At 41.0% G+C, this 23,250-nt stretch overlaps 1 protein-coding gene across 1 annotated transcript in view; it reads left to right on the top strand.

Annotated features, from left to right (window-relative positions):
* DYNC2H1 (dynein cytoplasmic 2 heavy chain 1) overlaps nt 1–23,250 on the top strand; it is a 318,727-nt gene that overhangs the window by 74,603 nt on the left and 220,874 nt on the right. Inside the window, exons 45-55 of the mRNA XM_028105952.2 lie at nt 138–282; nt 1,855–1,957; nt 2,393–2,560; nt 7,325–7,455; nt 8,729–8,977; nt 9,442–9,550; nt 12,456–12,569; nt 13,625–13,767; nt 17,752–17,836; nt 19,776–19,930; nt 21,300–21,437. Of these exons, the coding sequence (XP_027961753.2) occupies nt 138–282; nt 1,855–1,957; nt 2,393–2,560; nt 7,325–7,455; nt 8,729–8,977; nt 9,442–9,550; nt 12,456–12,569; nt 13,625–13,767; nt 17,752–17,836; nt 19,776–19,930; nt 21,300–21,437 (1,540 nt within the window). The remainder of the gene's footprint in view (nt 1–137; nt 283–1,854; nt 1,958–2,392; nt 2,561–7,324; nt 7,456–8,728; nt 8,978–9,441; nt 9,551–12,455; nt 12,570–13,624; nt 13,768–17,751; nt 17,837–19,775; nt 19,931–21,299; nt 21,438–23,250) is intronic.

Raw genomic sequence — 23,250 nt, 5'->3', positions numbered from 1 at the left:
GGCTTTAGTCCCTGGGTAAAGTGGGGGGGGTATCTGAACCTCAGGGCAGCGCAGCTGGAAAACTGCTACAAATGAACATTAATGTAATAATCTAGAACATTGTATTTTCAGCTATTTTCTTATGTGCCTTCTTTCAGTTACCCAGAAAGAGAGCAATTACAGACAATTTATGGAGCATATTTGGAACCAGTTCTCCATAAAAATCTGAAGAATCACTCTGTTTGGGGCTCTTCATCAAAAATCTACCTCTTAGCGGGATCTATGGTCCAAGTGTATGAACAGGTGTGTACTTACTCATTTATACTGTAATTGTCGTGTTTCTTGGTTTCACTCCCAGAGGGACTACCTTTAACGCTGACCTGTGTTTACACTGTGGCTTTCTTTTCGTCTTGTTGATTAGGCTTTTCTACCAGAGAGTGAACTCTCTGAGTGCAGATGCTCTAATAGACACTCAGTGAATATGGAATGAATGAATTAATGCTGGATGGTTTTTCCGTTTTCAGCTAAAATTTAGTGTATTCAGAATGTTCCTCTTCTTTCCAAAACTGGATCTTTCTCCTGACTTCGATCAGCTTTTGTCTTGGAGACTTCAAACCAGGGAGTGGTCTTTGAGGTTTCTTCTTTCTTGTTGCCTGGGAGGAAATGCTTCCAGTTCCTTCCTTGGTGAAGCGGGATGGTGCTTGAAAACAGGCAGTAAAGGGCACAGAAGACATTCATTCAATACCTTCTTTTCTAGTGCTGGTCCTAGGGATGCAGAGAGGCCTGAGTCTGTTTTCTGGAAGCTTACAGACCAGTCAGGAACTTGGTCCCGTAAATACATTATTACCACAGCCTGATGAGTAGTGGAACTGTGACAGTAGGCACAAGTTACAAATACTGTGGAAGAGGAAGGAAGTGACTCTGCTGTGGTAGTTGTTAAGAGGAGGTGAAATGTGACCTGACTTTGTTTGAAAGATGTATTTATTTATTAGAGTGTGCACCGTGGTGGGGGGAGGGGTGGAGGGAGAGAGGATCTGAAGCCGACTCCACACTCAGCACAGAGCCCGACTCGGGCCTCGGTCTTACAACCCTGAGATCACAACCTGAGCCAAAATCAAGAAATCAACTGACTGAGCCCCCTAGGCGCCCCGAAATGTGATGTGAGTTTTGAACAATTAATAGAAATTCCCAAAGTGGCTGGAGATGAAAGAAGATCTTCCGAGGTAAAGGGGACAGCATGCGGAAGTTAGGGAAGTGTTTGTGGAAGATGCTTTTGGCAGTGTTGGAGTAGACGTGGGGCAAGAGAAGTTAGAAAGCATTGATTACTTTCTGAATGAATTCGGAAGCTCAGTGATCAAGGCCGGAACGAGAGCAGTGGTTCCTGTCCATGAGGAGGAAGGCACAGGCTCTCACGGGTCATGCATCAGGAGTCACACTTTGATCCTTCCTGGATCGGTGACTGTTTGAACAGAGACAGCTCTCTGGCTCCTGCCATTAGCAAACATGTCTGTCCCGGACCCGGGAGCGCCTTGGAATTGCAACCACTGTGTGGAAAGCTTAGCTTCACCTTCCTTGAGTTCCTTTGCTCAGCAGGACTTTTTAACCTTTTATTTTTTCTTGGACAACGTTTGGCAGTTTGTTGAAGCCTATGAATAACCCCTCTTAGAGAATGTTTTTAAATGGGTAAAATATAATGTATGAGGTAACTAAGGAAATCAGTTCTAATAAAATACAGTTTCTACTCACTAGTAGAAATTGGGCATTCCTGTGAGTGTGGTGACTGAAAAATTTATAGCATTATATATTTGGAAATACATTGTAAATAAAATATATATTATGTATTGAGAAAACAGTTGACTTTATTTTCTTTTCCAGGTGCGGGCCAAATTTACAGTTGATGATCATAGTCACTATTTCTTTACTCCTTGCATCCTTACCCAGTGGGTTCTTGGCTTATTAAGATACGATTTAGAAGGAGGTAAGTTTTACTTTTATGATTTCAAATTGCTTTTCTTTCTTTGGAATGCCACAGTGTATCTGTGTGTGTACGCATGAGCGTGCGTGTGTGTGTGTGTGTGTGTGTGTGTGTGTGTGTTAAACTGTTTATGATTGTTGCTGGTAAAATTTGATTTGGGGAAAAGTAAAATTGTTAGTGATGTTTAATATGCATTTTGGAATTAGTATTTTTATTGAACAACTAGAGATAATGTTGTTTAATATATTCTTTAAATAATCAAAACTTATCAATAACACATTGAATTTTACCTTTTTTCCCATTCCTTATATTTATCTGACGCCAACCTGACGGTATGCAGATTTTTATTCTCTATTTCTTTCTAGTATTATGTTGAGATAGACCACCTGCAAGTCATTTGAATTTTATTACAACTAAAGAAAATGTTGTCTTTTTTAGGATCCTCAAATCACCCACTAGATTATGTATTAGAAATCGTAGCTTATGAAGCACGGCGCTTATTTCGTGACAAAATTGTTGGTGCCAAGGAACTTCATTTATTTGACAGCATTTTAATGTCTGTGTTTCAAGGAGATTGGGGCTCGGATATATTAGACAATATGGCAGGTAATATAGTTATGGAGTTTATGTAATATATAAATGTTATAAGAATTGTAAACTTAGTTTTCTTGCTAATAGCATGATTTCGTATTTCTGTGTAAATAAAACGTTTGGGTAGTCTTAATGTAAGGGGCCGTTTTTTCCTTTTGCTAGATTTCTAAATATAAATAAAATATAGTGACAATAATTGTTTTCTTGGATTCAGGCCATAGTGTTTTATATCTGCAATTCAAAATTAGGTTTCCTGAGGGATTTTTATTAATAAAGGTTTTATTTAAAGCCGTATGTGTATGAGACTTAAAGATCATTGGGAAAATCCATATTTGATTATAATTAACTTTTGCTTAAAAGTAAATCATGTCATCAGCACAGAACTTCTTATGTACTCTTGTCTACAGCTTCACCCACAGTTAGGATAAATAAAGCGTAGCTCCACTCACTCAAAGCAGCTCTGTTGCATTTGCAACTGTTATCACTTAACAACCAGCTTGCGTTTTGCAAACTGCTGTGGGAGTAGTGCGTGTGATCTGAAAACCGTCATGGCGAAAGGACCTTTGATACAAGACCATATCATGGAAGTATTTCTTAACCGCTTTCAAGCTACACAATGAGTTTCTGTTCGGTTAGACTGTAAAGCTAGGCTTCACAAATACTTCATGTAGCACATTCTGCGTACTGCCAGATTCGATATTGCCCCACGGCCATGATTGCATAGGCCGAAGGGGATTTTGAAGATGAGGAAGATGTGGAGATTGGCAGAGAGATTTTCGAGGTGCGGCTTGAGTTTCAGAATCAGGAGATGAGTTGGAGAAGCCGGGGCAGGATGAAATGCTGAGAGAGAGCCCTGGTCGCAGCTCAAGAGTTGGCTCATTCTCAGTGAGGCTTTGTTAGTGTGACCTGTAGCTCTCCTTGCTTAGTGTGGGCAGGTTTCGTTTCTTAAATGGCACCATCTTTCTCAGACTGAGAGTTGCCTGAATGGTATCTCTTCTTGCAAAGAAAGTAGCATGTTCTTTGGGCATTAGACAGTAGCAGTGTCTCCTTGGGTATCTGAATTCTCTAGAATTTGTTATCTTTCAGGGTCTCCTTTGTAGGACTCAATAAATAATAAATGCTTTTCTCCCCCTCACCGTTTTACTTTTCAAGGAAAGGTTGCATTTTTTAAAAATACAGGCTTGATAAATGTCGTATCTGGGCAAACAGTATTTTCACATGGTGGAATAATATTAATTTGTTAAGAAAAATGTAATCTTGGAAGACTTGGAAATAAGCTAGATAACATTCTTGTGCTCAAGAAACGTGTAATCCAGGGGCAGATACAGATATGAAAGCCCTCACTTACAGTGATAACTATTGTTAGTGTGTTTAGATGCCACGAAATTTGTGCAAGTAGATGGTTAAACTGATAATTATAATAGAACATGAAGTGTTTTACAATTAATACAACTTTTCTGAATATATTTGGGATAAATGCTAGATAGTAGTGTGTAGAAGGGTTAATTTTTTTTGAGGGAGTTACTTTGAAACCTTGAAATAAAAAAATGAATTTTTTATTTTGTGATAATTGCACATTAACATACAATTGTAAGAATTCATACAGAGTATGTGTAGCTTTTACTTGGTTTCTCTTGATGGTAACATGTGGCAAAATTATGGTAGAGCATCACAACCAGGGTATTGACATGGATACAGTTAATACTCAGAATATCTATCCTGCTGCCCTGCTGTAGCCATGTCCACGCCTCTGGAAACCGCCAGGCTGTTCTGTATTTAATTTGCCATTTCAAGAATCTTATTTTCACTCAGTAATTCTCTGGAGACACACAGGTTGCTGTGAGTCTCAGTACTTTGTTCCTTTCTATTGACGAGTGGGTATTCAGATGTACTACCATTTCTTGAACCATTTACCTGTTGAAGGGCATCTGGGTTATTTTCTGGTTTTGACTATTAGGAGGAAAGCTGCTATAAGCATTTCCTGTAGAGATGTTTGTGTGAACATGCACTTTTGTTTTTCTGGGATAAATGCTCAGGAGTGCAGTTGCAGGGATGTATGGTGCTCTTGTGCTTGGTTTGTAAAACACACCGCCCTGCTCTTTTCCAGAATGACTATATCATTTTACACTCCTGTCAGCAATATGTGAGTAATCTAGTTGCTCCGCACACTTGCCTTTGCTTTTGTCACGCTGTTGTATTTTAGCCCCTCGGTAAGTGCGTGTGGGTATATCACTGTGGCTTTAATTTGCATTCTGCCAACAGCAAATGCGCTTGAGCATCTTTCATGTGCTCAGTGCTGTCTGTGAATCCTTTGAAGTGAGGTATCTCTTTCTGTGACTTGCTCATTTTCTAATTGGATGGTTTATCTTTTTTTATTAATGAGTTTTGAGAGTTCTTTATGTATTATGGATATTAGTTTTTTTTTGTTAAATATGAGGTTTGCAAACGTACTCTCCCGCTCTTTTGCTTGTCTTTCCATACTTTTCTCTCCCACAGCTAAATATTTTAATTTTATCAAGTACAACTTAGTAATTTTTTTTTTCAGGATCTTTTGGTGTCAAGTTTAAGAACTCTGTTTGGTCCTAGTTCTTGGGGATTTTCTCCTGTGTTTTTTTCTGAAAAGTTTTATGGTTTTATGTTTTAAGTCAGTGGTCCACTGTGAGTTAATGTCTGAATGGAGTGAGGCCTCGGGTCACCTTCTTTGCCGACGGATGACCACTTGCTCCAGCACTGTTTTTTGAAAAGGGAACTTTTCTTCCTCGAGCTGCTTTGCACTTTGTCAGAATAGTTGTGTGAACATATCTCTTGGTTCTCCATCAATCACATGTCTGTCCTGCCACCAGCACCACCTGTTTTCATTACTTTAGAAATCTTGAAATTGGGTAGACTGACTTCTCCTGCTGTCCTCTTTTTTACAGTTGTTTTCACTATTTAAGTTCCTTTACCTTTCTCTATATATTTTAGAATAATCTTATCTATAAGTAATGTTGCTAAGCTTTGGATGGAAATTGCATTAACTCTGTATATTGGTTTTGGGGAGAATTGACATCTTCATTATGTTGAGTCCTCCAGTCTGTGAACATGATATGTCTGTCCATTTATTTAGATATTCTTTGCTTTCTTTCATCAGTGTTGTGTAGTTTTCAGCACATAAGTTTTGTACATATTTTGTTAGATGAACAACTAAGATTTAAAATTTTTTGAGCGACACAGAGAGTCAGATCATGTTAAAGAATGACTGTACTGTGTGGCGAGGGGGAAGACTGCATAGGTTCAGAGGCGTGAGGCGTGAGGAAGCTGGTGTGCGCAGCGCGGGGCAGAGAAGGAGAATCACGCAGTCAGTGGAGCCAGGTCTGGGGGCCTCGATGGGTTTGGCTGTTTTTCCCGGCCCCATGGGAGCGGTATGGCGCTGTGCAGTTCTTCCGTGTACTCCTCCGGGACAGCTAGTGAGGACGTACTGGACGGCCAGAGACATATCGCAGGACACAAGCCGGGAGGCCCTGCAGTAGCTGAGGTGATGACACCTGATGACGTGGGAAGACAGTGAGTTCAGTTGTCTACGTGTTTCAATGTTTGCAGGCTCTTGGAGTGTCTTTTGGGGACGTGCGTGAAGTTTATCAGCTCTGTGAGGGGAGCAGTCTTGTCTGTCTTAACTACTTCTCTCTAACAGGAAGTGCGGGGCTTAAACACAGGTGTTTAATGATGAACATTGTATGTTCATTACATGTCTGTTAAGCAGTTGGAAGTATGGGACCAGACTAGAGCTCGGGAGACTTGCCAATAGGTGACTGGTTTTTGGTATATCAGTAGTTGATAATTTAATCCACAGAATAAGGTTAAATAATTCAAGGGGAGCATTTAGGATTAAAGAATAATGGACTGAATTTAGATCCCAGGGAAAATAAGAGTAGAAGGGATACGCAGAGAACGGAGAGGGCTGGTGGTTGTGCCTTGTTGAGTATGGTCCTACAGATCTAAGGAAAAAGCTTCCAAAGCACACCAGGTCACGACGGGGGTAGTGACTGCGACGGGGATGTGGACTTGGCGGTTATGGCAGCATTCTTCCCCAGGAAGAGTTTGACTGTAGAGGTTTCTGCAGAGAGAGGGTGGTATAGGACAAGCAGTGATGAGGGAAAGGAGAAGAACGTGAAGAAGCTGGTCCAGGGAGCTCAAACTGCCTTTGAGCGGAGCACGTGAGAGGGAGGGCACTTTATGGAGTGTGCTTTCCCAAACGATCAGGACGGAAAGGTTCAGCAGAACGGTCAGCAGATTTTCCTTGTGTGGTCACAGGATGCTGCTGGAGATAAATAGAAGGGAAGTGGTGCGGTTTTTGTTTTCTAACTAAAATTCAGTTACTTTTTCCTTTATTTTAGACTTAGGGCTCTTGATGGTATTTATAAATCTGTGTTCTTTCTCAAGGAGAGTTTTGAGTTTGTTTTAGTTGCCAATTCTATACGGAAATTGTGGAGAAGGGGAGGGAAGTAGGGAGAAAGCACAAGGGAGAGTAGTGAGGAGCATTCGGAGGAGGACCCTTCATTTGAGGAGAGAGAGGCGGGGGTCGGGCTGGAGCGGGGCCCGTCAGCTACTCTTCAGGGACAGTTTGACATGGCAGCGTAAGGTCTTTGTTGGCTCACCAGGCACACTGTGACATACTTTCACGTTTCTGGGGATGGTCTTATTTGGAGGACTAACTGAAAAATAATGTAACGAACAGTGTATTTCCTGGTGCTGCCATTACCAATACACATATAAAACCAAAAATACCTTTCATTTCTGCAGACAGTTTCTATGTTACGTGGGGAGCCCGACACAACGCAGGAACAAGGGTGGCCCCAGGACAGCCGTTGCCGCCCCATGGAAAACCACTTGGAAAACTGAATTCCACGGATCTCAAGGATGTTATTAGAAAGGTATAACTTTGGGGCGCCTGGGTGTCTGCCTTTGGCTCAGGGTCCCGGGATCGAGTCCCGCGTCAGGTTCCCTGCTCGGTGCGGAGTCTGCTTCTCCCTCTGACTCCCCTCGTCCCCTCCCCCTTTGCACGTGCGCGCGTGTGTGATCTCACGTGTGTGCACGCTCTCTCTCTCAAATAAATAAATCTTTAAAAAAAAAGAGAAAGGTATAATCTGAATCATGAGTTTGAATTGGGATTTGGTCGTGATTGTAGTCATTTAAGAAATATTTGTTGTAAGCTTTCCAAGGCAGACAAAGATTATACGATAGACCGAGCTGGTTCTTGTGGAGTGTAGTCTGTTGTGGTAGATCTGACTAAGTGCTCCCGTACTCACACAGGTATGGGCGAGGTGGCCAAGGTACATGTCGGCAGAGTGTATCTGGTGTTGGAATTACTAATGAGGTTTAATATTAACTGGAAAATCATCCTAGAGCAGTGGTGTCCAAGTTCAGCGAGCATTAGAATCCCTTTGAGAACCAGGAAATACGCCACCTCCTGGGTCCCAGACTGAGCAAGTTTCAAGTTTCATTCCACATTTCTCCAGGGCTCCCAGGTGGTTGTTGATACCGCTGGTTCACTGAAACTGAGGCGCACTCTCCTAGAGATGTGTTTTGTTCTTTCTTCTTTGTGAAATTAGACAATAAAGAAGGAGAAACAGTGTTATATGTATGATGATTTGCTTTGGAAGTGAGTGTGGATTTTATATCCAGAAAAGCTGGTGCTGTGCGTGGGATGGACGCTACAGAGTCTGGGTCTGTTGGAAGTTGTTAAGGCTGCAACGTCTGGTGTCCCTCACGCTGACACACAGTTGCTGGTGGGGCAGCCCGTGTGAGGGCTTTGGGTTCATTCCCCTGCAGTGCGTACCAACAAGAATTCACAAGATTAGGTTTTATGGTCTGCACACACTGATCTGAGTTGAAACAACTCGTAAAATTTGAGAGTTTTTGAAGTTTTTGTAATTAACCTGTTGTGTCTCCCTACGTTTTACCCGCCGTATCAGCAGTGTCCTGCAGGTGTCTGATGACCGTGAGCTCTTGAACGTGTTTGGTATCACACAAGGTTTTTCGTAGAAGAGCTGGATTGCTGGTAGGCTGTGGAGCGTAAGATGACACACTGCCACTTAGCTCCTTTTCCAGAGTGCATCAGAAGTATAAGCCTTACTCTAGATAACATTTTTGTTATGTAATGGGGCATATATTAATGATAAAATATTCGTTGTGGTTTTTTAAAAGGGCCTCATTCATTATGGACGAGATAATCAGAATTTGGATATTTTACTTTTCCAAGAAGTGCTGGAGTATGTGTCTCGGATCGACAGGGTGCTGAGCTTCCCTGGAGGCTCCCTCCTCCTGGCAGGACGGAGTGGCGTGGGCCGGCGGACTATTACTTCCCTGGTCAGCCATATGCATGGAGCCGTGCTGTTTTCTCCAAAGATTTCCAGAGGCTATGAACTGAAGCAGTTCAAAAATGATCTCAAACACGTGAGTTACTCAAATCCTTTGCTTTATTTGGTTTTAAATCACAATTACTTGTTATTCTAAAAGCCTTCAGAGACCATTATGTCTCTGATATGCATCATAGTCTTTAATATGAATGATGGTTTTCCCATGGTTATTAGAAAATTATATTTTTATGTACAGAGAGGCTATAGGTGGACCTGGAAGATAAAAGGACAGAATTTATATAGGACACGGGTGGGTGTATTAAGAAATGATCGTCTGTCTTAGCTGTGAAATCATATTAACATTTCCCCAACTGTTGGTTCATGGACTGGATTTACCTTCCAAACTATATGGCTGAAGTTTGATTTTTAATTTTGATTACAAAGAAAGAAAGAGAGAAAAAGGAGAAAAGAAAGACATTGTTTGCGTGAAGAATGGCGGGTTTTAACTGGGCCCCACACCTGTAATGGGTGCGAAGACCTCTGTTGTCACTTTCCGCGCAGGTGCTGCATCTTGCAGGGATTGAAGCCCAGCAGGTGGTTCTGCTTCTCGAGGATTACCAGTTCGTGCATCCTGCGTTTCTGGAGATGATCAATAGCCTTTTGTCTTCAGGCAAGTGAATGATTTCTATTCAAAGAAAAGAAAAGTAATAATGTTACTTTGTGTAAAATTGTGTTTCAGAGCATGTGTGGTATGAGTTTTACTCAAGGGTCCTGTGGTTAAACATGCTTGGAGCTGGAGAATTGAGAAAGCCCATTTTTATAAAATCAGGAGATTGAAGAATTACATAAGCGTGATTATTATTATTATTTTTTAAAGATTTTATTTATTTATTTGAGAGGGGGAGAGAGAGCACAAGCAGGGGGAGTGGCAGAGGGAGAGGGAGACAAGCAGGCTTCCCGATGATCAGAGAGCCCGACATGGGGCTCAACCCCAGGACCCTGGGATCATGACCTGAGCCGAAGGCAGATGCTTAACTGACTGAGCCACCCAGGCGTTCCCCCAAAATGATTAATGTTGGTGAATGTCCTGAAAAACTGACCCTCCCATATGCTTTTGGTGGGACCATTATCTGTTACAGTCTTTTGGGAAAGTTATCAGCCAGTGTTGTTTAAAAAAAAATGTGCCATACCCTTTAATATAGCAGCTCTATTACGTGTAGGAATTTCACCTACAGAAATAATAGATTTAGTATGCAGGGAAATGCATAGTATAATTCATAATAAAAATGTGATGGAACCTCACTGTCCATCGTTAGTGGAATGGTTGAATCATGGCCTTAACACAGATATGTAAATACAGATATATTCTCAATATCTGAGGTCCATGTTTCCAAGATCGCAGTATGCTCTTGTTGTCTCTTGAGTCACCTGTTTTCATGGTTTTCTCGAGAGGATACCTGCAATTTCCTATATGTCTTCCTTTTCTGAAGAATTTGTGACATTTATTCGAATCTCTTTATGAGTCGTCACTGTTAGAATTGGTAAGAGGTAGCTTAGTTTTAAACTTGGACCAAGATTGTTTTGTTATTTAAGTACAAAGTAAACCTTGTTAAAAGCTAGTTTCCGTGATGCGCCTGTCAGACCCCGTGTTTAGTAAATGCTTGTTTTGTGTCATGTTAGGTGGGCTCTGAAATGAAATAGTCTTCTCTTCAGAATGTTACAGCTCTGGTCGAGGAACACGTGTGATTTAGAGTGGGAAGTGTCTACATTTCGTGTTCACGTGACTGCAGGCCGGGATGCTGGTTAGGCAGTCAGCAGGCCAGTCTCCGGCCCAAGTCCTGCCGAGGCAGGTGCTGGAGTGGGGCTGCTGGGGCTTGGGGCCTGCTCACAGGACCACTCCTGTCCATGTGTACGGTGTGTGTCCCTGCATATTGCTTCAGTCGTCACTAGGTGGAGGCCTGTTCCTTATGGCTGAACCTACTCAAGCAGAGAGACAGCTTTGTGCTAGGATTTTCGTTTTGTTTTGTTTGTGAAAGCAAACATCCACATAAGCATTAATGCAGTAATTATTGTTTTTACCTTTTTACCTTAAGATAAATTGGTCTTTATTATCAAGTTGTAACTGCAAAAATCGTAAGTTAAATTTTACCATTTTTAGCAAAAAAGTATTTGAAAAATGCTTTCAGAGAAAATAGGCCTTTGTCTCTTTTTTCTATTTCAAATTCTTATTTGCTGTAGTGGATAGTATGTACGTAGAGCTAGGTTTCTTTGCTACATTTAAGGAATCGAAAGTGTCTTGTTGGGGCGCCTGGGTGGCTCAGTCGTTAAGCATCTGCCTTCGGCTCAAGTCATGATCCCAGGGTCCTGGAATCGAGCCCTGCATCGGGCTCCCTGCTCGGCGGGAAGCCTGCTTCTCCCTCTCCCACTCCCCCTGCTTGTGTTCCCTCTCTCACTGTGTCTCTCTTTGTCAAATAAATAAATAAATGAAAATCTTAAAAAAAAAAAAAGTGTCTTGTTATGGCTGAAATGGAAAGACATAGAGCAGATTTGTGTGTGCATGTGTTTGGGTATGTACAAGCTTGGCAGACGAGATGTGGTCTGGCACCTCTGAGTTGGGCCTGAGGGAAGGTAGGGATGAGCCTGTGATGGGCCCTGTGTGAATGTACTGCCTTGGATGCATAGCAAAAGGGTTTTTGCTTAATCTTACTGTTTTTTGCAAACTTTAAATATATTGGCTTAATAAATGTTTATTAAACACCTGTTATGTGCCAGGCCCAGTTCTAAATACTGGACTCGTAGTTGTGGATAAGACCTAGTTCAGTGCCCCTAGCAATGCTTGTGGTCTTAATCCAGTGTGATTTGCCTTTCATCATTCTGTTGCCTTGTAACAGGCCCTGGACTAGTTCTGATTTCTACTACAGGTTCATTCATTCATTCATTCATGTAATAAATATTTATGTTCCAGATACTTTGCTAAGGATGGTCTAAGGTTAATATTAAACATGATCAAATATTTGACCTTTGGGAATTCAGAATCTAATTGAGCAGGAAAGGAAAATACTTCATTCATGGTTCTGTGATGTGATACATGCTGAACAGCGACATGTTTAGATGTGGGAGAGAGAAGGGGTGCTCTCCCCGGCACCTGGGAAGTCAGCACAGCAGTGTCTCCTAGGACACATGGTAATTTGGGGGGAAGGTAAAGGCCAGAGGAAGACTGTGCATATAAATTCCAGGAAGAGGGAGTATTTCATTATATTTATGGGACACAAAGACGTTCACTGAGGCTAGAATACAAGGTCTCATATGGGAGGGGTGGAGAAGAACCCGCAAGGATAGGTGGACAGCTAGATGGTCCACTGTCTTGAACAGCTTGCCCAGGAGTTTGAGTTTTATCGAATGAAGGCAACAGAGGGAGATTTGTGAGTAATAGAGAGGTGATAGGGTTATGTATTTTTGGAAACAGCCTGAATAAGAGCAGACTGATACAAAAATAGAACAAGTGTTGTGGATGTAAAGTGTGTTTCAACTGGGGTAATGCAGCTAAAATTCACGAGAAGTGCCGTGTCCCGTAGGTGAAGTTCCTGGACTCTATACCCAGGAAGAATTAGAGCCTTTGCTGTTGCCCCTCAAGGATGAGGCTTCGCAGGATGGTTTTTTCGGACCAGTCTTCAATTACTTTACATATAGTAAGTGACTGTATTGAATTCATCAATTCAAACTCTGGTTCATGTGAAATAAGTACCATTTAATTTGCCATATTTTCTAATTAGGTTGCAAAGGTGTCTTAAATCTTGGGTCTATTTGGTAATTTATACTTTTTTCTTTTTTACGATGCTTTTAGAAAAGCCAACCTATAGTAAAAGCATGTTAGCAAAATTTTAGCAGAAGGGGAAGATGAAAGTGTTTTCATGTTCCTTGGAATATTTACTTCACTGCTTTTGTTTCTGTGTGGTAAAACTAGTGTTCAGAACTTCCTATCTTAGAAAATTATTGAACTGGTTAGATTTTGCCAGACTCTCTAGTTTTTTCTAGCTCAGCAGCTTTCTGATCACAGAAACGGTTTTATGTGCACTGCAGATATCTCACATTGAAGAAGTCGTTACAAGGCACTAATAATACCAGACATCACTACTACACTTAGCTCCTTTCTTTCCCTAAAAGAACATTTGTTATTGAAACATAGAAACTGGTTAAAGAGCTACCGTCCCCTCCCTCTCCTTCCAGTTCACAAGGAAACTCTACCAGGCCTCTGAGAAACCGATCATCCCAGTGCTATTCAAAACAGTTTCAGAACATGGATAATGACGCAAACTTTCCAAACTCCCTTTCATGAAGGGAAAATAACATTGATGAAACAGGAAAAATATATTTCTCCTAAAAGAAAATTGGAGATCAATTTGCTTGTGAATATTGAAATCAAAATCCTTGAAAGAAAAATTGTAAAGTAGAATCCAGTTTCACATTTGAAAAGTAACATACAAAACAGCAATCTGGCATATGGACACTTGCCTTCCTCCTGAATTCCTTCTGGATCTTTTCTCTTAGCATGCACACACACGCGTGCGCGCGCACACACACACAAGTATTTCTGAACAAAAATAAAAATCATAACTGTAATATTGCTTAATGGCTCCTACCATTTCATTTTAGAAAATTTTAAACTCATAAAAGCAGACCATATATAGATTTCCCCAATTATTATTGTTGTAATGTCCATGATAATTTTCTTATATTTTTTTAGGAATTCAACAAAACTTGCATATTGTCTTGATAATGGATTCTGCAAATTTAAACTTCATAATAAACTGTGAGAGTAATCCAGCTTTGCATAAGAAATGCCAGGTGTTGTGGATGGAGGGTTGGTCAGATAGCAGCATGAGGAAAGTAAGTTTAACATTTAAGTATGGAAATGAAAGAGAGCATATTTTCTTTTTGAAGTTACAGATTTTCCTGACTTTGCTTTGGTGTTTGTTATTATATTACCTTAAGTGTGGCACTGATTATACATGTTTGAAAACCTCTCTCTTTTCTTTATGTTCTTATATGACATTTTAGTTGAGTGTACAACTTCATGTGCTTAAGGACTACAGAGGTACTTATTGTACTTTAAAAATTTTATTCATGTTGTTAGCTAGCCTATGATAAAAACATCGTAGCAATAATTTTAGCCATTTTTTTGAATTAAAAAAATTAAATCTTAAAAAATATCTATCATGGTGGTGCTAAGTGTTGGGAGGGGGATGTGTTTGAAGTGTGAACTCATTGAACCATCTTAACTGGAAGCCTCTGCCATTGTTTTGTTTGATAAATAATATTTTTCAGGATTATTTCTTTGAATAATATTTATATTCTCGATCATTCATGTCTTCATTTTTGTGTAAAGAAGTACAGACTATTGCCTATCATGAGTCAGAGGGAGGACTGTAATTTGAGATGAGAGTTAAGGTTTTACAGATGAGGCGATATTTTAGTTAGATTTCAGGAAGTAGATAAAGGACAGGAAAATTATTCCAGTCTTAAGAGGCCACATGAACGAGAGGCTTCATTAAGAAGTAATTATCGGGTCTCTAATATGTGCCACTGTTCTATCTGTTGGGGTTATAGCAGAGAAAAAGCAGATGAAAGTCCCTGCCCTCATGGAGTTGACAAGGTTTTGGGGGGTCGTGGGGGGAATGTCTTCTTCAGGGAGACCCTGAGCTGACAGCGTGCCTGGTGACTCTGAGGGTCAGCCGGAAGCCCAGTCAGCGGTTAGAGTGACTCAGAGGGAGAGCATTTGGGGGTGTGGCGTCAGGGAAGTAAGAGGAGAGCAGTTAGGGTGGGGCTTTGTGAGCCACGCTGCGGAGTTTAGCTTTTCCTGGAAACAGGTGAGGGAGGCTTCGGAGGCTTTTGACACAGCGTTCTAATGTTTCAGCGGGATTACTTTGGCTTCTTTGCTGGGAGTAGACTCTCAAAGGCAAGGGTAGAATTAGTTACAAAGCTGTTGCAGGAGTCGGTGAGAGAGAAGGATGGTGTGCACTAGGGATGGAGGAGGAGAGGTGGTGGGAAGTGGCTGGATTCTGAATACGTTTTACTGTAGAAATAACCGAATTTGCTGACAGATTGTACTAAGATGTAAAAGGAGGTGAGGCTGGAAGGATACAGCCAAGGATGTTGGCTGAAGTCCCTGGAAGGGTGGAGTACCCGTCCACGGGGAACGGGGACTGAGAAGAGCACTTGCAGGGGAGGATGTGAGGCTTGCAGTTGTGGATGTGTTCTTGACGAGACGTCAGACCTCCGACCTGCAGGACGCAGGAGGCATCGGGGTGTAGGAGTCTGGAGTGCAGGGGAAAGAAGGGTCAGGCATCCAGGATAAAACGCAGGGAATTGTCAGGGCATGGGTGGTATTTACAGCTCTGAGAATGAATGATGCCACCGAGGAATGAGTGTTGACTACCAGATGGAGAGGGTCAAGGACTGAAGCCTTGGGCTCTTGTTCAACATGAAGAGGTTGACGTGAAGATGAGGGATCCGCAAAGGATACTGAGAAGGAGCTGCTGTGGGGAAATGGGAGGGAAACCGGCAGAGTGTGAAGACGAGCAAAGACTGCATTTCAGGGCCGTGGCGCAGGCAGGTGGACGGGGCCTGTGAGCTGACCGTCGGCTCTGGCAGCAGGGAGGCCAGCGTGAGGCTAAGAAAGCAGTTTTGAGTTAGCGGCTGCCAACTGGAACGTGCTCCAGAAACAGTGAGAAGGAGATTGGAGAGAGTGAATGTGGTCACCTCTTGTGAGGGGTTTTGTTGTAAAGTGGAACAGAGAAATGGATCCGTGTGGAAGGAAGTAGGTAAAAATAATACTTTCTTTTGAAGTTTTAAGGTAGGACATACTATTACACGTTTGTATGCCGTCGGGAATGCAAACAAGGAAGTAAGAACATAGGAAAGGCAGGGGAACATTGTGCAGCCATGTCACGGCCTGGTGCACAAATGAGAGGACTAGGGACTGGCCTCTGCAGCAAAGCAAGCAGGGCGCAGGGGCCCAGCTCCAGGTAAGCGGGCAGGTGTGGTACCAGGGAGCGGTGGACAGGCTTCTGATTGTTTCTGTTTTCTCAGAGACAGCAAGGTGATGAGCTGAGAGAAAAGCCGAGGGGAGAGTTTGTGGGGTCCTGAAGGGATGTAAGAAGATACGCGGAAAGAGGGGAAGGCTGAGGAGAAGGGGTATGAGGGCTGGGTGGCATAGGGTTGGCATGAGCTGGCGATAGGAGAGTTGAGCGGAGGCCGTCAGCGTGCTGTGTGTTTCCCTCAGTCACTGTGCCCTCGCAAGGGCACACCTGCAGTGAGTGCTCACTTGCACTTGGCCAGGACTGGGGCTTTGTTACTCGAGTACAGCCGAGTGAGTGAGGGCTGAGGGAGTTGCGAGCTCGTGATAAGGAAGATGGTGAACGACAGTGTGGCGATTTTCAAATTCATAGATCGCAGGTCTTAGTGGAGCATGAGGCTTATTGGCCCTACGAAGGGAATGGGCTGGGGCTGCCTGGGATCTTTGCAGGTGACATGATGGAATGATTTCAGTTCTTGTTAGTGACGCGGTCTCAGGGTCTGACCATGGCAGGTAGGGCGTGATTAGCTGAGGAAAAGGTGGTGGAGAAGACACCAGAAGGACAGGAGTTGAAGGAATTGAGAGGTGAAGGTATTAATCGGAATTAATAGAGTTAATACGCGATTTTATCTCTGAGGGGGAGAATGGAGGTGAAGGGGAGCGTGGGCCCATCCAGCCAGGAACGCTTTGCAGATGGAGGGTGTTGTTTTGTCAGCCAGCTTTGTTGAGATACACAAACTGATAAGTAAAAGTTGTCTATACTTAATGTGTACAGTGTGATGTTTGGACATATGTATATCTTGTGCGATGTTTACACAATCAAGCTAATTCACATAAGGGATAGACTATTTTAAAGAAAGCAAGTTTCCTAAGAAAAAAATTTCAGTTTATTTGAAAGGATAAATTTGAAATATTCTCCCAGAGGCTTCAGGGTTTTGGCAGAAATCAGTGAAGATGTTTGAGGGAAAAACAGTATTCTCTGGTCACAAACCATGGCACTTTCAAATTCTTCGTCAGTAAAGGGGTCTTTTGTGTGACATTTTGTTTAGTCTGGGAGATTCAGAAAGTGAGACTTTGACCCGCATACCTGGACTCCTTGGGCTTCCTGTTGCAAAAATGTCTGTGTTCTGCTACTTTAATTTTCTTCCCGGGAAACTAAGAATATTTTACTTCTGGTTTTTTTTTTTTTTGTATTTTTTAAATGAGTACTCTTATTAGATTATCATACTTTCCCTTATAATAATGATCTGTTTATGAAACTTGATCTTATTTGTGATAGTGGCAAAATCCTAGTGGTAGCTCAACAACAGTTTTTGAGATTATCAATTATAAAACTGTTAATTACCAATTGTGGAATTCTTTTCATTTACTTTTAGTTTCTTCTTATTCAGGAAACCTCAGAACCCTTACTATCCCTTTATGCCCTGATGCCAAATAAAGCTTTTCATTTTTCTTATTGTGTGATTTTAAATGGCATTTGTGATTATTTTCTAATTCAATCCAAACTGTGATCTGTGATCTCCTTCATTTCATATGGTCTAATCATTTTTCAAGTGAAGTGTTGTCAGTAATTTGCAATCAATTAATGGTTGATGTGTGTCAAAAATCTTGTCTAGGAAATACTCTAGAATATTAGAATTCTAAAAATTCTGAAGATGGATATATTCATTATTTCTCTTACTCTGGTAAGAAATCTAGAAGAAAAGTTTTCCTTTCATTTTTAACTTTTGATATTGGATTTATTTAAACTTTTTGTTATTGAGTTGAGGTTTGAAGACATGCTCTTCCTGTTTTAGATACCTGAAATGTTATTCAGTGAAACAGATGGCGAAGAAAAATACAGTGACAAAAAAAGGAAAGAAGAAAAGAAAAAAAACTCAGGTAGTATTTTGATGAAATTGACTTTGTGAAATAATTGCCATTTTTTGGTGTCATAGATTCCTTAAAGATTCACAGCGATTATGAATTTGAATAATGACAAACTAGCACAAAGTCTTCTCTTTTTTTTTTTTTAAAGATTTATTTATTTGTTTGCGGGGGGAGGGGCAGAGGGAGAGGGAGAGAGAATCCCAAGCAGACTCTGCGCTGAGTGTGGAGCCTGATGCGGGGCTCGATCCCAGGACCCTGAGATCATGACCTGAGCTGAAACCAAGAGTCGGGCGCTTTTAACTGACTGTGCCACGCAGGTGCCTCCTAACAAAGATTTCTTTGGATGAAAACTAAACTAAAGCTCTCTGTATTTATAAGCTCATGTTTATGTCATTTTCTACAGGACCTAACTCATTATCTATTGTTTACATTTAAGAAGTTGAACAATTATATTCTTGATCCGGATGATCAGATGTTCTACTTACATTGTCTGGGGTCTTTGGCTAGAAGGCTAAGCTTCTCTATTAGTTTTCACTTTTCACTTAGCTACGTCACAGCATGCAACTCACACATGAAAAAGTTTTATGGTGTTCTTTGAGTGTGGACACAATATTTTCTTAATTATACTCTCATTATTTTTTCCAGTTCCAAATTAATTTTGAATGTGGTCTTTTTTTTTTTTTTAGTATCATAGCACATTCATTCATTTATTTATCTAACCATCTAGTCACCAAATAGTTGTTGAACTTGTTTTACCTTAGGTACTGGGCTGGATACTAGAGATGACTTAGGAGCTCCTACTGCACTAAAGAATAGCAGGAATTATGTTCTATATAAACATAAACTCTGATACAGTGAGATAAATGACGGTAGGAGTTGATTTGGAGAGCCTTTGAAAGTGAGACAGCTTTTACTAGCAGATGTTACAGCAAACGGACGGGCAGATGGGCAGTTTGGGGAAGAGTGACTACATGCAAAAGGCTCCGAGAAATAAACCAGCTATTTTATTGGATCTGTGAACAGCCCAACGGCTGAGACATGGACGTGTGAGCAGTAGAGTACTAGGTGAAGAGAAGGCAGGCGGCTTCAGTAATGACAAGCCTCCCGTGTCGTGCTAAAGAATTTGGATTCTGACTCGTGGGTGATCTGCGGTCATGGAGCGATTTTAGCAGAGACGTAACCAGGGTCTTGCTGTAGAAACAAAAGTGTCTGGGTCCATCCTTTTCCTCAATTACTGGCAACTAGGGGGGGTGTAAGAAGAAACTGAAGGCGATCAGAGCCCTGTGGAAGGCCACTGCAGTAAACCAAGAGGAAGGAATGGACTTGGGGGTACCAGGAGGCACTCTAAGGGGACCCCTTAGAGGAAGGAGGACGCAAGGACATTTCTCGGGGTTCTGGCTTAGAACAATGATGAGAAGTTGTCTTTACTAACCGAGGTAGAGAATATGGAAGAACATAGATTGAGGTGATGAGAGGAAGATAACACGTTTAGTAATGGATGTGTTCAATCCTGTGTGAACTGCCTCCTCATTTTTTGGCTTTTGAGGTCCTGTTTCGCCCTGTGTCAAATGACAGTGGATCTGTGTTGCTTGGTTTGGTATCTCTTTTCCATTCAAGGAGCTTTTATTGTGTTTGCTTCTGGATTACAAGTTCTGTAGTTCCAACTAATTTATATGCTATGACAACCTGTAGATTTCTCTCTCTTGCAGCAGTAAAAGTGTTCAGAGCAAATATGTCACAGTGGACAGATAGAGACCACTGAAATTAAGTAATTCAAAGTCATAAGGAACATGGGAGCTGTGAATAGATGTACCTTTATGCAGAGATGATACCTCGTATTTCTAGTTCTGTAGGTGGAAATATCTAGTATGAAATAAATGTAGTTAAGATGATTTTCTCTAATTCACAATAGATCATGTATATATTAAATCATTTTGTTTTCTCTTTCTAGTTGATCCTGATTTTCTAAAATCATTTTTATTAATCCATGAATCTTGTAAAGCATATGGTGCTACCCCAAGCCGATATATGACCTTTTTACGTGTGTATTCTGCCATCAGTAGCACCAAGAAAAACGAACTATTAAAAAGACAAAGTCATTTGCAGGTACAATATTGGTAATCTCCAATTATTTTACTTATCTGTGGGGTACAAGGATTATGTATATTACAAACCGTTGCCTGTGGCATGTATTTGGTGTAAATGAGTACTGTATTACATGCCTTAAAACAGTTTCACCTACCCGTATTGCTCATAGGTATACTAACGGTTTTGTAATTTTTATTTAGATTCAGTAATTGTTTTTTTTCTCTACTGGATGGTATTTATGTGCTTTTGATAGTTTATGGTGATCTTTAAAAGCTTCTTTAAAATCAAAGTGTTTTTAGAAATTCAGAAATGTCTATTATTAATTAAAACATAATATCTGAGATTAAGCTTTATAATAACCTTTAAAATTAAAATTATACCTTATAAAATATTACTTTTATCTATGTCAGTACATTCTGAACAGTTGTCTTTCTCCATTTCTGCAACTACAGAGCTTCAACTTAAATGTGGCATTAAAATGCCAGCCTTGGAAGTTGTCTGAGAGCATTTCCTCTCCGAAGTCGTAGTGTCATAAAGTAGGATCCGTCCTAATTGACAAAGTTATCTTTATCCCTCTTTCATTCAGAGCAAGCCACTAACTGTACATGCTTTGGGAAGGTCATTTTCTTGATTTAGTTCTCTGGGGTGCTTTGGGTAAATTATGCAGACTTGTTGACCTGCGACTTAATTGGGTGAGTTAGATAAAGAACCAGCATGATGCTGTCCTCTCTGTTGGATGCTCGGTAAATATTGGTTATATTGCTTTTTGCCATTACTATCTCCCGAAATCTTCTCATTTGTTAGGTGACAAAAACCCAACTCATATTATAGAAGAGGGGGAATATTTCTGTGTTCATTCCTTGGATTACTCACGGGTAGTGGGATGGGGTGCAGTAATGGCCAGCCCAGGGTCAGATGTCCACCCAAGAGTAGGCCTTGAGTCGTTTTACGTAGTCAGAGAAACTGAGAAGTGGAAAAGCTTTGCTGAGTTTTTCCTTGCTTTCTGTTTTCTTTCTCACAGAATTCAGTGGGTAAAAATCCTGGTCTTGAAGCTCCCAAGTATGTGTTGATCTGTTCGGCTTTACTGTGACAGTTTTAAAGTCTGTTTTTCTTTTATGTCTCTGTGGAGTCTTGTACCACACCTTAATGGGTATATGGTTGAATAAGTCATTATAATTAGCAGTAAGGAGCTACCCAAGTCCACTTGCAAGCGTTTGATGTGTACACAGTTAGGTTTTTCCTTGATTCTTTCTTTCTTGAAGATTTCCTTGATTCTTTCTTAAAGATACCCCATTGTATATATATCCCACATCTTCTTTATCCGTTCATCAGGATAAAGAGTATAAAATTCCTTTTTTTTAAATGTTAGTTAATTTTATTGATACAGGCTGGTGTGTCTAAACTGAATGAAGCTAAAGCTCTTGTGGACGAGCTGAACAGAAAAGCTGGAGAACAAAGTGTGTTACTTAAAACTAAGCAAGACGAAGCAGATGCTGCTCTCCAAGAGATCACAGTGTCAATGCAGGTAATGTTTCGAGGGAGCATGAAAATGCAGACCGTAGGGAGACCACATCTGCCTGATTATTACTGTGAAAACTTAGATTTTTACTTATGTGGATTTGAAAAATATTGCTTGTCTGTGCTGAGTCAGGCTGATGGTATTAAGTACTAGAGCTTTTGTGGAAAAGCATAGTATTTTCCCATGTTATTTGAAAATCATAGCTATAGTCTTCTCAGTTCACCATATACTAATATATCTAAACCCTGTAAATATATAACATTTTACGTTGGTATAGATTTGTAAGCGATTTTATTTGTTTACCCTCTGCTAGTTAAGTTGATATTTCCTTTTATTTTTTAAAAAATTATCTCCTTCAGGCTTCAAGGTTTTTTTTCTCCTGCCTTATTAAAGGCAGAATATTAATTCTCAAGATTTACAAAATAAGTCTTTATTCATTTTACTTATACTTTCATGATATTTTAATATTTTGATTCTGTCCACTTTTTGCCATTGCCTTGCCTTTGTCAAACCTTTCAGAGGAGACGTCTTTGACGTTCTTGTCCGCGCAGGCGCTGCGTCCGTGTGCCCTCCCAGGCTGCTCTGTGCTGACCCCCGCCACATCCATTTCCCTCGTCCTTCAGCCCTACTCTCTCATTTGAGCTTCAGACCCAAATCCCCAATAATCTGCTAGACATGTCTTCTGAGAAGTCTCTCAGCTTTATGGCTGGGTCATATTCCAGGGTGTATGTGTATTCTATCGCACATCTTCTTTATCGGTGCGCACTTGGGCTGCTTCCATAATTTGGCGATTGTAGATAATGCTGCTGTACACATTGGGGTGCATGTGCCCCTTCGAATTAGTGTTTTTATATCCTTTGGGTAAATACCCAGTAGTGCGATTGCTGGGTCATGTGGTAGCTCTATTTTCAATGTGGTTCTCAACCACATTCTAATCATAGTCTAATCTGTCGATGGACATCTGGGCTCTTTCCACAGTTTGGCTATTGTGGACATTGCTGCTATAAGCATCGGGGTGCACGGACCCCTTCGGATCCCTACATTTGTATCTTTGGGGTAAATACCCAGTAGTTCAATTGCTGGATCCTAGGGTAGCTCTATTTTCAACTGTTTGAGGAACCTCCATACTGTTTTCCAGAGTGGCTGCACCAGCTTGCATTCCCACCAACAGTGTAGGAGGGTTCCCGTTTCTCCGCATCCCCGCCAACATCTGTTGTTTCTTGCGTTGTTGACAATATAGCTAATTGTTCAAGACAGAACTTATAAATTATATTAGACATATGTTCTCTCAGTCCCTACCTTTCATGAATCACTAAGTTCTGTAAGTTTACCTTCTTGATTAAATCTCATATGTTTCTCCATCTTCATGTTGGTGACTATTAACCTTACTGCAAGTCTAATGCCTCTTTTAATTAAAATTAACTTCAAAATTTAATAGACTAATGTATAAATCTCAATAAAAGGAACTGGCACAAAAACTCATAAAATAATAAGGTTGGACGAATTATGATTTAAAGACTTACTATTGAGGGGCGCCTGGGTGGCTCATTTGGTTGAGCATCTGCCTTCGGCTCAGGTCATGATCTCAGGGTCCTTGGATCGAGCCCCGCATCCGGCTCCCTGCTCAGTGGGGAGTCTGCTTCTTCCTCTCCCTCTACCTGTCGCTCCCCCGCTCATGCTCTCTCTCTTGCTTGCTCTCTAACTAAATAAAGAAAATATTAAAAAAAAAAAAGACTTACTATTGAGCTATAGTGATCAAGGCAGTGTGGTACTGGTGTAGTGATAATCAAACAGATCATTGGAACATTATGAAGTTCAG

This window comes from Eumetopias jubatus, unplaced genomic scaffold (assembly GCF_037043125.1).
Source record: "Eumetopias jubatus isolate StellerSeaLion01/CBP00866 unplaced genomic scaffold, mEumJub1_p1.0 scaffold_13, whole genome shotgun sequence".
NCBI lineage: Eukaryota > Metazoa > Chordata > Mammalia > Carnivora > Otariidae > Eumetopias > Eumetopias jubatus.
This window is presented reverse-complemented; position numbering and strand designations above follow the sequence as displayed.